Source organism: Nelumbo nucifera, chromosome 1 (assembly GCF_055504915.1).
Source record: "Nelumbo nucifera cultivar China Antique chromosome 1, China Antique-T2T, whole genome shotgun sequence".
NCBI classification, from domain to species: domain Eukaryota; kingdom Viridiplantae; phylum Streptophyta; class Magnoliopsida; order Proteales; family Nelumbonaceae; genus Nelumbo; species Nelumbo nucifera.
The window spans coordinates 55849308-55865954 of NC_142649.1; the positions used below are offsets into that span (position 1 = coordinate 55849308).

Sequence of the window (16647 nt, forward strand, 5' to 3'; positions counted from 1 at the left end):
TCCTGGTGAAATGGCATTCCTCCATTAGATAGGAGGAAAAGATCACTCCAATTCGATTGGAGGAACAGACCATTTCAATTCGATTCCAATGAATTTGGATTCTGATTCCAATTCCAACCCTGAGAACCGAAAGCCATATCTCATTTCTCCGAAGCTTATCTTGTGTCATTTATGCAGCTGAACCAAAGCTTATCTTCAGCTCAGCCACTTCAACCGGGTCCTTGTGCTTCAGCCTAGGGGCTTCAACCACAACATGCAATGAATCGTTTAACAAAACAAAGCCAATAGACGTTTAATAATAGTCTAAAATCCTAAATTTTCCAATCAGTAATTACCCTAAGCCGGCCAGCATCAACCAACTCTGTATGTTACAACAAAGGAATAGCTATATCAAAAAAAAAAAACGAAAAGAAAAAAAAAAATTGGTATGTAACAAATGTAAGTCACTAAACTAGCATTGAAGAATTAAAGGCAACGTAGATGAAAGATAATAACCTTCCTAAACAAATCCTTGTTTCCAGATCACAAACACAAGCAAAATTTAGGAATTCATCAAAACCCAATCCATTTTGAAACTAGGTGTATGACTTCAATCGAGGATTCCCATTAAAACATAAAAAAGATAAAACCTAACAGAAGAAACCTTTGAAAATGTAACAGGCCCTCAGCGCAATCTCCTGGCTTCCCTTTCAGACTCAAGCAAGGTGAGGATATCACCCTCCCTGACAGGTCCCTTCACGTTCCTCATGATAAGCCTGTTCTGGTCATCCAGAAATTTGACCCTGACCTGAGTCACCTGTCCCCTTGACCCAGTTCGTCCCATTACCTTCACCACGACTGCAAGCTTCACCTGAGAATCCATCCTGCAAGGAAGTCACAAAAGTGAAGCACAGTTACTTGAAAAGCAGCCGGATAAGACAAGTTCGAACCTACAATTGAATAGCTTAGCAAGGAACCATCAGCCCAACTCACAAAAACAGCAGCATGCACATCAGGGGAATGAACAGAAATCACAAGGTCAGGTAGTCTCAAATATAAAATGCTGGATCATTAACCACTAATCTCTGTTACTAGGGGTACTGGAAGATAACAAGGGTAACAGAAAAATTATTATGTTATATATATTCCAGGGTCCCTATGGTCAGTGTGGTAAACAACCTTTGTTTACCAGAAATAATTTAAGTTATAATAGTTCTACCACAGCAGCCTGAATTGAAATTAACCAATAACCACCAATCTCTGTTACTAGGTGTACTGGAAGATAACCACAAGGGTAGAAGGAAAATTATTGTGTTAATTCATATATTCCAGGATGCCTAGGATCAGTGTGGTAAACAACCTTTGAGAACACCTGCTGATGAATAATGTCAGGTCACAGATGATTCTGAAATAAGTTGACAAATCAACCAAAGTCAACCCAATTGAACAAATAACAACATAGCAACCACAGCATTAACAACAAACTAAGACAATAAGCTTCGCTGAACTCAGTCTGGTAAAAGATTAGCAATTTGCAGTGCAATTATCAAAAAATGAGGGATTACCCATGTGCAGTGGCAAGGCGGTATTAATCAGAAAGGGCAGCCAGGAGACAACCATGAACCATACAAAGATAAACAACCCCATAGTATGAAGAACTTCATTCCAAAGGATGAATCAATTCACAAATGGCACGTTCCAAGCATAAATCAAATAAGGATTCCTGGGGCATTGAAACAGGACTTGAAATACTACTCGTTTCTCAATCTCTCATCAACTTCCTTGCGACCACAAACACCAAATAGAATTTTCTAGTCTTACTGCTATTTAGTATTGACAAGCAGTCCATTCATGAAACCAAAAAATACTCATTAAAAAATCCCACTCCTTCTATGATGGAACACACAAAGCATCCAATAAAATGTTGGAATATGAATATCTAGATAACTTATGGGGTGCATTTTGCCAGAGTCATTGTCTAAGAGTACCACGTGCTAAACCTCTTATAAAAAAGTTGCTAAACACTATCAGACAAGCATCACGCCTGGTTGCCAACAAGCAAGTTTCAGCATGGTGTCCATATATAGAATGGCTAGAACATAAAGTCTTAATATGTCTTGTGACACAGATAGGTAGTGCGGAATGCGCATGGAGAAAATTCAGAATCTTACAAGAATACTAGAGTCTACATATGAAAAAAAGGATTCATACATACTAAAAATTTTAATACTATTGATATTATTCTGTTGTTTTGAATTCTGAAATCATGTACCAATAGATAAAAGATCTAGAAGTTTACTTTTGTTAAGTAACACTCTGTAGGAAAACGACATTTAGATTGATTGTTCACTTGAGAGAGAAAAAAAAAAAAAAGCAAGGGGAGCCGTGTTGAGAAGAGCCCTGACGAGTCAGAGGGTCCAACACAGACAGTTAAAATCCATTGGCCAAATCTTCATATATATCAACAAAGACAATGACACCCATAATGTAATTGGTAAAAACTTGTCAATCATGCTTGGTACCAAACAAAAAAAATATATCATCAATATCTTGTGGCTTTATTACCCTTCAGATAAATAATAAACTAAGCAGGATGCATTTCTCATTATGATACGATGAAGATTAAAGTATATTTTCAATCTCAAGTACCCAAAAGTATTCATAAATGGTTTGTTTGCACTCCAGTACCTAGAGACATTAGATGCAAACCATTATCACTATTTACTGGTAAAAAGCTATCAAGATTCGAAAACCTTGTCTGAGATCCATTGACAATAACCCCTACCAGGACCCCTTTCTGTTGGAGAACTAACAGATAAAAGCAGCCTAGGTGATTCACATGCTACTCATCATCTTTGCCCCTGCAACCCCTTGGACCTTATGAGAAGATACATGAAAGATAGCATATTAAAAACCACACGAATCAGATCCCCTTGCCAAGTCAAGACATATGATTCAGAAAAGAACACCAGATCCACCATTGTCTATCTAATCCACACACAACACAACATCGTATTCTGTGTCGAGCACCATTCTCAGATACAACACAAAGCTTCCAAGCGATAAAAAAATTGAACCAGTAGATCTAATCATGCTTCGAAGTATAGCACTAGTGAGAAAGCAGGAAAGAAAGGAAAGAACTAACTTCGCACCTGTGCTCGGATTGGAGAACGCAAAGTTCAAAGAGAAGAAGTTGAGGGCCGCTCGCGCAAAGCTAACGCGCAACGAACGAAGAATGAGAAGAAACCCTAGCAATTAATCGGTTAAGAGGGTTTTGAACCTTGTTCGGTCTCGCATGAAATGACGATCGCGTCAACCAATTTTGTTTATACGTCCATCCTGAAAGGGCATGATGGCCGTTTTAGTCTTAGGGTTGCTTGTTTGATTATAAGAAGGATTCATAGTTTTCGGTAGGGACATGGATCAATCCGAACCCGAACCGCTCATACCCACCCCGTCCCAAACAATATGCATATACTCCCCTAAAGACCGAAAGACTATTTTAAAAACAAGAACATGGCAGCAAATGTGGAGATAGTGCTCAAGTAAAGAATCTAATGGAAAAAACAAAAGTACCTCCCACTCTTAAGGCCTCCTTTGCTGTTCGGAAGACATTTATTCGGGTATGTGCATCAATCAATGTTCTTTTATTTTTTGGGAAATAAGAAATGACCATTTAAGTCATAAAAAACCCATGATTAAAAAGGGTAATTTTGTCCCATCCAAGTGTCATTAACTTTTCCCCAAAGCCCCATTCATTTACTGCTGTATTGGGGTGAAAGTTGGTCAATGGAAAAATTGACCAAAATTCCCATGTTCTTTTACAAATACATGTGAGACCTATATAAAATATAGATTCCCCCGAATAAGTATTTTGGCCATTTACCTGGGAAAACCTTACCCACCTCAGAGGTGGATAAGTTACTTTATCATTGTGGGGTGATTTTGTTAGTCGAAAATACCCCTATTAACAATTAAGCAAACCAAAAAAGAAAATTAATTTTGAAAAGAACTCACATATGATGAACGATGCAGATCTCCAGCTGCCACTCTTGGATCTACTAACCCGACAACCTTTATAATCCACCATCCCTTGTACCATATCTCCTCCTCCTCCCAGCAGCGGAGATTCACTTGCTGAAGCATCTCACAGCTCCATTCTTCCACGGCCTCCTTCTCCTCCTCCTCTCTCTCTCTCTCCCTTCTACGCAATCAACAAAGAGAATTGAGGAGAGACAAAAGGGTAATGTTGGAAATAGTGTAAAAAATTAGTCTCTTACCCAAGAAAGTTGGTGAGACAAAAGAGCATGAGTAAGTTGAAGTGTCGCATTTACCTAGGTAAATTTCAACATAAAGAACATGGGTAAATAAACTTACTTGGGTAAGTGAATTTACCCAAGTAAGCAAGATAGCAGTAAACGAACGAGGCCCAAGTGGGAAAGTTACTTACCCCTAATACCTAGGGAAAATAATTTTTCTACAAACACCACATAAAACTATAAAAATGAATATGTGTACTTTGGTCAATGGGAACCAAAATCCCATTGACCACCTTTCCCCCTCTCAAAATCCAAAAAAAAAAAAGAGAACAGGCCCTAAGAGAAAAGGAAAGAGATGAGGGTGGAATGGGATGACCTGAAGAAAAAAAAAAAAAAAACAAAACAAATGTAAAGACACTATGTTTTTGAGAGAGCAAAGTGTAGTGTCAACACCCATTTTGCTTGGTCCACTGCCTGAACCTCCAACTCACCCCAAACACCCGATTAGACCCTTCTATAAAACACCTAATAACCTAAAAAACCCAAAATTCACCTCGAGAGCTCTCAGATCCACCGCTAAACCTGTCCGATACCAATCCGATGGCCCCAATCGACCCCTACTTACACCTCAACCACTAGATCTGACATAACCATCAGACCCAGGATCTCTCAAAACACCTACCTGTAAAATTTCAACTCAAGATTCTCCTATTTACCCCCTTATCAAATGAAGATTCCATTTCGACCTCCCTCATTAGCCTAAATACTCAGAGATCAGATTACCTTGATCTTGACACACTCGAACTGATCAGACTACACCTTTAGACTATGGACACACCAAATCACCTGCTCATGAAGTTTCAGCCCTATATTCCCTCATTCGTCCCTCTATCAAACCAAGATTCCACTCCGAAGCAAGCTATTGACCCAAATTCCTATGATCTTGACCATCTAAGACAAACCAGACCTCTTAATCAGATCCCACATACCTCCAAATACCCACTTGTAAATTTTACCCCAAAAAACCTTTGCTTACCTCTCCATCGCACCAAGATTCTATTTTAAGGCTCCAGATTGACCAGATTCCAAATCCGTCTGATTCATGCCCAGTTGACCCAATTTAAACTTACCAATCAAATCAGACTGCCAAAAAACCCTACCCTGTAAAATTTCACTCGAAACTACTTTCGTTTACCCCTTCATCGAGCATAGATTCCATTCCGAAGCTCCAGATTAGCTGAACCAAGCATTTTTCAGATCTGCCTGATCCGGGCCCATTTGGCCCAATCTAATACCACTAACCAACCCAGAATCCCCGAAAACCCCACCTTATCAAATTTTAACCAAAAATACCTACATTTACCCTTTCATATGAAAAAATTCTATTTCGATCAATCCCGCTGGTTTACACTAGCAAACCCCTCTGTGTTTAGACCATCTCAACCCTCCATTTTTTACCCAAAATTTCATCCCTCCATCCAGAACCTCAGTTTGACCACTCTTTGACACGGTTTGACCAGGCTTTTGCAAAATTACAAAAGTGCCATTCGAAGTCCCTAAAATTACGAAAATGCCATTATTCCTATAAATAGACTTAACTTCCTAATTAAAGAGGAGACACTATTCACTCTCTTCCTCCCATCGACGATTCCTCTTCTCTCCCCTGTTCGAACGAAACCAGCAAACGGCGATCTCCTCCCAAATCTCCTGCCATTCTCTCTCTCCCTCACTCTATCTCTTCCTTCTACTTTCTTCCCTCTTCTTCTTCTCCTTCATGCCATTTTTCTCTTTCCTTCTGTTCCGTCACCGCCGCTGCGACTTGCAGCGGCGATAGATATGACCCGTCCTCCATCACTCTTTCCATATCTCTCTTTTTCTCTCTCTCTCTGCTTCCCTTCCTTCTTCTTCTTACACTTTTCGAAAACCCTCTTCCTTTCCTCTTCTTCCCACCGTATTCTGTTTCGCTTGTTTTCCAACGGCAGAGATCCCCTGTATCTCCCGTCAAATCTGATAAACCATAGTTTCAGTCCATCGTTCTCTTTCTCTCCCCTCACTTCATCGCCTTTACTATCATTCTGGATCGTTGGTTCAATCCCTTGCAGCATCCAAAATCTCAGGCTAAACTTCAGCCTAGGACATCACTATTGAAGGACGAACAATCCAAAACCGTAGCAGGTTGGCTCCCCTCTATTCATCGATCATTGCCAGGCCGAAATCCCAATCTGACTCGGGAGTTGCAGCGTTGGATTCCTCTCGCTGGTTCTCATTCGCCTGGCGGAACAGATCTGGCCGTAGCAGTCATCGTTTGTACTCCATCGGTGGCTAGGGGACTAAAATCCCATTCAATCTGTATTCCAGATAAGTATTATCAGAGCAGGATCTCCCTAATCATCATCGGAGTTCCTGTCACCGGCCGAAATCTCGAATCGAACCGAAGCTCGTCTGATTGCGAAGACCGTCTGATTACACTGTGCCGAGATCATTATCAGGCAATATTCCTCTCAGGTAACGCTCTCCCCCATTCTGTATGTACGAAGTTGAATAATTGGCTTGGTCCGTACTGTTCACGGGTCGGGTTGGGTCGGTTTATTGGCATTTTTCCAACCGACCCGATATGGTCGGTTTACCTAGAAATAAAACCGAAACCGACCCAGTACTAAGTAAAATTGACTTGGTTGGTTTGAATCGGGTTGGGTCGGTTTTGTGAATGATTCTCTCGGTGTGAACACCAACGATAAAGGATTCAAGTCTAAGAAAGCAAAGCCTGGATGCCTAAAAATTAAAAATGATTTGATGGATTAAAACTGATATTTTATAAATCAGAAATTTTATATTTAATATCTGAAATATATTATATATAATATATATCTAAGTTGGTTTGGGTCAGTTCGGTTTCGGTTTTCACACATGAAAACCGAAATCGAATCGAACCATCGATTTATGTTTTTTTGTAACCAAAAACTAATCGGTGCTGAAGAAAAATCGGCCAACTCGGATTGGATCGGACCAGATTGATCGGTTTGATCGGTTTAGGTCTTATTATGAACAACCCTTGGGCTGAGAGTAGGGGGAATGGATTGTTCCAGCTCTAGTACCTCTAGGTATCATCCCGGATTTGCAATGTTTTTCTTTATTTCCTTCCTTAATAATATTTGCGTTTTCCTTATTTTTTATCGTATACTTAGGATTAGAAGGTGTGTTATCCAGTTTTTTCTCTTCCTGTAATTAGCTCACTTAGTTCTTGATTCTCCATGGATATTTTGAATATTTATTATGAAGAATGCATGTTATTAATTTAGACACTTAGGGCCTGATGATTTTGTTTTTTCATTTGAAAACGCTTTCTACTTCTGTTATGGTACATTTTTATAGTATGCTTTGTTGATGTTAGTTTTAGTAAATAATTAATTGTACGTGTTTGGTATCACCATGTGGGTTCCACCTATTGGATTTGGGAGAGAGGTGTCTAACCCCTTTCCTTTTTCATCAAAGTTTTACCCAGGCTGATTAGCCAGTGCCTCGGTCTATTGGAGTCGCTATCGAACCAAAATGATTTTGATGTCATTCTTGGAGGTCCCATCACCTCCATTTCCTTAATTGATGGGTGGCGATTCCATTTCCAGCCCAAATGGTAAGTGAGCCCATTTTTCAATGCTCACATATCGGCGACTCCGCTGGGGACTTTTTGGACCATAGGTGGGGCCCACATGGGGTCCATTTGGCTTGATTGCCTTTTCTTGTATACATGCGTGGTTATGTGCTATCTCTTTTTATTTTAGTAATAACTGTTCATTTTTCTGATATTAAATATTTGTTTACAGCTTTATGTCTATTATTGCTTATATGTTCATTCACACTCTCCCCACACCATTTTGCATTAGTTTTAGTATCCCATGTTGTATTAAGATGGGTCCTAGGTGGTAGGTCATTGGGGCCTTGATCCCAATAGTCGCACGGAATGCCCAAACCGGTCATTAACCAAAGAAGCCCATTTGTCCAATGGGTAGAGGTTTGAAGACCGGCAATCTTGTTGGAGCCTTGAGTCTAGGCGTCAACCCTCCCCTCATGCATCATGCTCCATGTGTCAACCTAGTCATTTAGGATGTTAGTCACCTAGTTTGTTTGCTTGCATACCCCTTGTGGGGTCCATATAAAAAAATAACAAAATAAAAATATAAACAGAAAACAAAAAATAGATAAAATGTCAAGAGTCCAATAAAAGTAAAGTAGGAATAGAATAATAGGATAAAATGTATGCAGATAAAAAACTGAAAAAATAAATAATAAAATCAAAAGTTAAAAAAATTATAAAAGAAAAAAATCAAAAAGAGTAGAAAGGTTAGATACAAGTACATTTATAAGAAAATAAAAAAAAATAAAAAAGAGAAAAGAAAAAGAAAAAAAATTAAACATAATTATGTAAAACAATCAAAATATCCAAAAAATATAATAATAAATAAAAGTCAAATAAAAAGTAAAAAACAATATAAAACCATAAATAAAAAAACAACAGAGAGAAAAAATAATAAAAAACAACCATAAAGGGCAAGATTAAAGAAAAATAAAAAATAAAGAAAAGTAGAAAAAGAAAAAAAAGAGAAGAGAGGAGAAAAAAAAGGGTAAAGCAAAAAAAAAAAAGTAAAAGAAAAATTGATTGAAATAAAAAAGGGGTAGTAAGGTTTAGTTAAGCCCAAGTACACATAAAAGTAAATAAAAAAAAAAACAAGGAAACAAATTAAAAAAAATCCAAAATCTTCAAAAAATTTGAAATAGAAAAAATGAAAAAAGAGGTAAAATAAAAAGAAAATTATTAAAATAAACAAGATTCCCATTAAAAGATCAAATAAAAAAAGAGTAAAAAAAATATAACAGTAAACCAAATAAAAAAATTGAAAGAGAGAAAAATTAAAGGGCAAGGTTTTTTTTAGGAGGAAAAAGAAAAAAAAGTAGAAAAAGAGATAATATAAAAAAATAAAAAAAGGAGTAAAATAACAAACTTCTTGAAATCCAAAATAATCTATTAAAAAAATAAATAATTAAAAAGTCAAAAATTTTAAACATATGAATATATGAAAAATCAAAATAATAATGAAATAACGAGTTCAAAAATTCAGAAAAAAATAGAAATACAATCAAAATAAAAGAGGGGTAAAAGAGAAAAAAAAGTAAAGAGAAAAAATTAAATAAAAATATCTTCGTAAAAGAATTCAATTAAAAAATTTAAAAACATAAAAAGATAATAATAAATCCAAAAAAGAAAAAATAGAAAAATTAAAGGTGAAGTCTTAAAAAAGTGAAAAAGTAAAGAAAAAAAGCATAGAAAAATAAATTTCTGAATAATACCAAATTAAAGTGAATGTAAAAAAAAAAGAAATAAAATATTAAAATATTTGGAAAAACAAAAAAATCAAATAAGAAATTAAAAAATTAGTAAAAATAGAAATAAAAAGAAGGAATAAGGAACAAAAATAAAAAAAAGAAGAAAGAAAAAAATGTAAAAATGAAGGAAGAAAAAGAAATAAGAAAATAATGAATAAGAAAAAAAACAAAAAAAAAGCAAGACCATTTAAATAAGAGAAATCCTGAATATTTCTTTAGGACAATTAAGAAAGTTAATTATAGCACAAATATATAAAAAATAAAAAAAACAAGAATTATAGATCTAAAGAGAGGAAAAAAAATAAAAAACAAAAACAAAAATTTTCAAAAACAAAAACAAAAAAATTTTAAAAAGTAAAAACCAGAAATTAAAAAAAAATCACCTTGGATCAATCAAGGAGCCACAAAAAATGATAATAGATAAATAGATGGTAAAATGTGGGATTGTGCAAAGCAATAACATGAAATTAAAAATAAAAGAAAGAACAAAATAAAAAAAGTTATAATAGAATCAAAATTCAAAAAAATAAATAAAATAAAAATAGGATAAAAGTTCAAAATAATAAAATAATGATAACATATTAAAAGCCGAAAAAAGCCAAAACACAAAATACCAAAAAAAACAAAATATAAGGGTAATTACACAGAAAATACCAAATATAACATGAATCAATTATGTACTTTCACTCATTTACAATAAATGGATTTGTACATCAATCTGATTGGAGCTAAGGGCATACATTATGTAACAGTCTTCTCACACAAGTTGTATTTCATGCCTTAATTAGTCGACTAAACTTTTAGGGGTAGTTGATTATAATTCACAGTCCTAGCATTTTATGCCTTGGCTATTACGGTTAATTGACTGTGCTGTCTGAGATTGCTAACTTTGTTTCACGATTAGGCTAATGTTGCTTAACAAACATCCCAACACTTAGAAACAATGGAAATTCTAATCCAAAGGTTTGAGATCCTTTCTATTGGCTTTCATAATGTATTTTTTTGCTTATAATCTCTTGTTTAAGCTCAAGAAAGCCTTAGAACCAAATCTATTCTAGTTGATGGTTTCTAAGGTTGATTATATTAGGTTCAGTCTTATTGAGCATCTAGAGAGTACATCATGCAACTAATTATATCAGTATCCTTAATGATAAATACAATTTGAGTATAGTTTGATGTTGTATTCTCCTCAGTGAGATGTTGTAGCAGTTTCGTTAGAACAAATCTAAAAATATTTAAATTCTTCAATATCCTTGAATTACTTGGAGGTTTCTCATTTGGAGAGATGTTGTGATGGTGTAGACATGTTTAAAGCATAAGCAATATCCAACTTAACAAAGTTTTCACTTCATCTTTGGTAGCATTCTAACTTTAATACGTTCTTGGCATAGAAAGGCTTATTAAAGATTGCACACTTAACTACACCACTAGTACTATCAATGAGTTGTTAAAACATATAAGGTCAATATAGAGAAGTTGAGGATGAGAAAACAAAGAAAAAAGAGGAAGGACGAAGAAAACAAACCTGGAATGCACGAGCTTTTAGTTTGATTCTAGAGTGGTGTCACCGCTGCTATGGAGTTTATGAAGTGAGAAGAAGAGAATAGAAGAAACATCACCGAATATAAGAAAACCTTATCTTCTATGAATAGAGAGTAATCTTGACTTTTAAAAAACATTAGGGGCTATTTCTGAACCCAAAAATCAAATATGCACTTATTAAATATGTCTAAATTTTGGGCTACTTGAATAAGCACTTATTCAAGCTTATTTTCCAAACACCTATAAGCACTTATTGGTGTGGTCACGACCCAAAATAAGTGCTTATTTGAGCAATCCCAAAACAAGCACTTATTGAATAAGCAATCCCAAACTTGGCCTCCCAACTTCATTTTTTAAACGTTGTTCATTGGATTCTAGCCTTAGAAAATCTCTCATCATCAACTCCATTGGTTGTTGCATAGTACTATCAATGTCACATGGATTGTGGAATTGATGTTTGTCTAAGCATTTATCACCCACATTATAATTAACAATTCATTAACACTAAAAAATGATGCACCTGCTACTTTGTCACAATTGAATTCATAGACTGCACAGCTAGCATGCCATCTTATATGTGTTGGGTGGGACAATGTATGTATTTTGTATCTGGGGGATTGTCAATGGTATTATTGTAATTATAGTTTGATTTTTTCACCATTTTGATGTGTCCATTTGTTAAAAACCAAAAATCTTAGCATCCTCTTTAGGGGGGAGGTGAGTAGTTAGAAGGGAACTAAGGTGTAAAGGTTAAGCAAGAGATCCCCGTGACATAAATTGTGTGCCTATACTTACCTTGTTAATGCAATATAAAGTGCTTTTTTACTAATTTGTGTGCCTTGTTTATTGTCTTTCGTATGTTGTTGCTTTCTTTTGTAGGCTTACTCAACCCTTCCCAGTGTCACACGAGGCATCAATGACTAGTCTTGTGATAGTTGGTATCAGAGCCCATTAGCCAACTAGTGCCGTAGTTGGTATCAAAGCACATTAGCCAACTACTATTATAGTTGGTATCGGAGCCAAGAGCTCATTAACACATTCCGACCCTCAAGTAGTAACAATGCTTGTAGCATAATGAAGAGTAATCGAAATATCGCCAAAGAGATACAACTTAAGCTTTTCCATGGCCATGAGATTGATGAGGCACTTGACGATGAAACCCTTAAAGACAGCCCCAAAGGCCGAATATCTAAATCTAGCAGGTGCAACAAAGCAGTTGACAAGCTAGTAGCCTTCAATGCTCACATCCTCCAATGTGAGGCCACAATTAGTAAAACTTGTGATCGAGTGGAAGAAATCCACCTCAACATCGAATCCATTGAAAGTGTGGTAGTGGAAATGGAAAACCGCTTTAATGGAGTCATAAATAAGGTCCAAGACATCTTGAATGACACCTTCAAGGAAGTTCTTGGGGTTGTTTCTTGGTAAGAAGGGAGCTTCTCACAATCTACCATTCAAGACCAAGCTGATAAATTGAAAGCTGAGTAGGCAACATGGAATAGAGCCATGCCCACATCCACTATCATTTAGGGGTGTCAATTGACCGGTTTTGGTGATTGGATTCAATCCGATCCAAATATTACCAAATCAGATTTGGATGGTTAGTTATAATTATTGGATTGGGCCAATCCAAAATAAATTGGTCCATATTCTTATTGGTTTGAATCAGACCTAAACCAAATTTCCAATAATCCGATCATGAGGCCAGATCCTTGTCCAATTTGAAACTGATCAGAACTCGAGCTAGCATAAAATCACTTTTACGAAAGCACTTTTATAAAAATACTTTTATGAAAGCACTTTTATAGAAGTAGTTTTATCAAAGCACTTTTATGAAAGCACTTTTATAAAAGTACTTTTACATGAAAGCATTTTTACAAAAGAACTTTTATGAGAGTACTTTTATAAAAGCACTTTTACGGAAGTACTTTTATAAAAGCACTTTTACGAAAGCACTTCTACAAAAGAACTTTTACAAAAGCACTTCTACGAAAGTACTTTTACAAAAGCACTTTTTCAATGCCGAAAGGGTATATTTTTGTAATTTTCAAATTTTCTTCAATTTAATATATTTTGTGATTTTTTATGTGATTATTTTTTATATAATTTTTGATATTTCATTCGGTTTGAATGGGATCCAATCCAATCCATTTACATTTTAATGGATTGGATTGGATTTGGTTTGTATTGGATTGGGTCCAGCCCATTTGTAAGTGGACTCACATTGGATTGGATCAGGTTGGACCGAGTCCAATCCAATTAGCATCATTGTTACCACTCAAGCATAACTGTAAGAGATCAAAGAGGAGTGGTTGACCATGAAGGCTACCATAGTGACTACCTCCAACATCGAAACACAACTTGATGACATGAGAGGGGAATTGGCACTCGTGAAGAAAACAATGGCTAGCCTTACTAGTACCTCAGCCACTCTGCCACTTCCGTGCATCAAGATTTGTGAACCTCCTCCATTTTCAGGCATTCATGATGATAAAGAGCTTGATAATTTCTTGTGGCAAATGGAACGATACTTTTTTGTAGTGAACCTTGACAATGAAAAGACCCAAATATGTACTACAACCATGTATTTAACTAATGTTTGTGTTGTGGTGGCACATGTGATCCTTAGACATTGAACGGGGTATGTGTGTTATCAACACCTAAGCTGAGTTCAAGCACAGGACAAAAAAACAATTCCGTCCAGTGAAAATGGATTTGGCACAGCAGTTCACTCCATAAGTATGTGAAGGAGTTTTTTATCCTAACTCTTGAAATCTCTGACATGTTAAAAATAATTTACTTTTCAACAATGAGGTATTCATCAAGATCTCACTATGACCATGGTCGCCATCAAATAGCTCACCGACATGAGATTGTTGGGTGATGCGGCAAGCAAACCTTCAAGCTCGCATGCTTCAAGCTTGAGTGGGGAAAACAACCTTACCACAACAAGCTAGCTAAGTATCAAAGAAGAAAGAAGCCACAAGGAAATACGAGCTCCTACAACTACAAGTATAACAAGAGGCCCAATGCCCCTCCACAACCTTGCTTCATATGTAGGGAGATGCATATGACCATAGATTGCCTTGCAAGAAAGAAATTGAATGCCCTCATTTCTAGGCTTAATGACAAATGATGATGAAGAAAGTAATGAGGAGAAACCTACATAGATGCCCTACAAATTGAATGCTGAGAGTGGGTGCCCTACAATTGTTTAATGCAATGGTAAAGAAAGAGGTCACACCTAGACGACCCAATAAAGCCCATAGGGGGCTGAAATATGCATTTGACCACAGATTACCTTGCACAACTTCATTTTGGTTACTGAGGCAAGGTAACTCAATATACCCATTTCTAAGGGAATAGGGTGTCTCAAGGCCATAAACTTTGGTGTTAAGACTATTGAAGGCATGACCATTGAGGTTGATCTCCAAGTTGGGCCTTGGACAAGAAAGATTTACCTATATGTTATACCTTGGATGATTTCCAAGTTGTCTAGGGGATGGATTTCTTAATGCAGGCAAAAGCAGTCCTCATGCCATACATTCACTCACTAGGCATTTTGTACAAGTGTTCCCCTTTTGTGGTACCAATTATGACCTCCGCTAGGGTTAATGGAAAGCAAGTATGAGCATTGTAACTCTATGAAGGTGAATCCATGTTTGAAGACTACAACAAGTGCGTAGTAGAGAAGACCCCTACTTACATTGCCACAACAACAAGTCCAAGGCCAACTTGGGACATAGTTTTGAAGACCGCTCTTGTAGGAGTGATAACAACATCCAAGAGTGATCAAGATGCCATTTATAAGAAGCTACCCCCACCACTATCACAAAAGCAGTAGAAGACTTGCCTATCATCGACTAAAGAGCAAAAGAGAAGACCTAAGGTTGTCTCCAACAGCAACCCAACCTACTACCATGTTATTTGAGAAGAGTGAGTACCACCCACTCCAATTGCAGATCACACCCCTACATGTCCTCAACCCAACACCTATAGTAGACTTGTGAGGAGTCAACCTTGGGGAACATTAAACAAGAACTTAAGCCCTCAAAATCCAAACTTGCCTACTGATACCAAAACTACCCTAGCTGGCACCTCGAACCAACTTGGGCCACACATGAACTACCTTGAAGCTACTAGCAAAGGATTTAATCCAAACCATAGCCATAGGATACCCCAACATATTAAGAACTTTCAAACCAGCTACCTATGCCTCAACCCAAGCCTTGGGAAAGCGCTTGTTTGTGGAGCAACTGAAGAATCCTCCTCTCTCATTAGTAGAACTAGTGATCAAGTCAAAGTCAAATCTTCGAAGACGAGATCAAATTGAATGGGGGAGACTATCACAATTAAATTCATTGACCACTCCACTAGCATGCCATCTTTGTGCCATCTTATGTGTCTTGAGAGGGGCAATGTATGTATTTTGTATGTTGGGGATTGTTAATTGTATTATTGTAATCATCAGTATGATTTTTCATTTTGATGTATTCTTCTATCAGCACCCGAAAAGCTTAACATCCTCTTTTTTGAGGGCCCCTAATTTATGTATCTTCTTTGCTGCCTTTCATGTGTTATTTCTTTCTTCCATAGGCTTACTCGACTCTTTCAAGTAATACATAATGCCTCGTCGACTATCCTCGTGACAACTTGGATTTCCACTAATGTCATTACAGCTCCAACTCTATGAGATCCGCATTGGCATGGCTTTCACTACTCTATCGATGGTTAATGAGATGTTTTAAGAAGTCTTGAATACTGATGGCCACTTTGAGGGAGTGCAATGGAGGACCCTTGCTTAGACTTTTTAGCAATTTAGTATAACAAGTTGCGACTATTAATAGGACCATAGTTCTACCTAAGCCTTCCACTTCTCTAGTAAACGAGTGGTAGGAAAAGTTTCTCAATAGATTTAAGGCAACTCTATTGTTATTACTCAATGGAAAGCGAGTATGCCTCTATGAATGATTTGTTCCAGGAACTAATTTTATGGTTGGATACTTGGAGTTAATGGGTTGCCATTTTTGGCTTCCCTTGAGGTCACTTTTTTATGTTTATGATGGTGGAGGCAGCATTGCCAAAGGGGTTAAAGAGACAGTCAAAAGTAGGGGAGTGGTTCATTGGATTCAATAGACACAAATGGTTAATCACCCCTCAGTTGGGTGTTCCATTTGTTACTTCGGTAGCTTCTTCATGTTTTCCTTGGCATGCATACTAGAGGCGGAAATAGGGCATTTTGTTCTCTTTTCATTTCTTGCCTTCATAGTTTCCAATCCTTATCGGAAAAAAAAAAAAGAAACAGAAACACCAAACTGCATGTGCAAACACCCATCTTGGCTGGGTACAATAGACATCCAATCAAACCCGACCTGAAAGAAAAACCACAAACCAGCCTTCCATCTCCATTCCCAACAAATGATGATCAACCATTGTAAAGAACTCCGACCAAAGGTAAAGATATTCTCTAAGAAAAGAAATACCACCA

General features: G+C 36.7%; 1 protein-coding gene and 1 long non-coding RNA gene across 5 annotated transcripts; one reads left to right on the top strand and one right to left on the bottom strand.

The window, feature by feature from the left end:
• Positions 1–477: 477 nt before the first annotated feature.
• On the bottom strand, positions 478–3312 carry LOC104586005 (small ribosomal subunit protein eS28). 4 transcript variants are annotated; one of them, XM_088896842.1, is made up of 4 exons: positions 3132–3312; positions 1545–1760; positions 1340–1384; positions 478–863 (listed from the first exon to the last, which is right to left on the bottom strand). In XM_088896842.1, exon 4 carries the CDS (start codon positions 860–862, stop codon positions 665–667), a length of 198 nt encoding a protein of 65 aa, XP_088752968.1. In that variant the 5' UTR covers position 863; positions 1340–1384; positions 1545–1760; positions 3132–3312; the 3' UTR covers positions 478–664. The 4 variants fall into 4 exon arrangements, with proteins under 4 accessions (XP_088752968.1, XP_010241388.1, XP_088752969.1 ...); XM_010243086.3 differs by lacking the exon at positions 1545–1760; XM_088896843.1 differs by lacking the exon at positions 1340–1384.
• Positions 3313–3494: 182 nt separating this feature from the next.
• LOC148803291 (uncharacterized) lies at positions 3495–15728 on the top strand. Its single transcript, XR_016081470.1, has 2 exons — positions 3495–6743; positions 12039–15728. It is a non-coding gene; the product is annotated as an uncharacterized LOC148803291 (long non-coding RNA).
• Positions 15729–16647: the final 919 nt, after the last annotated feature.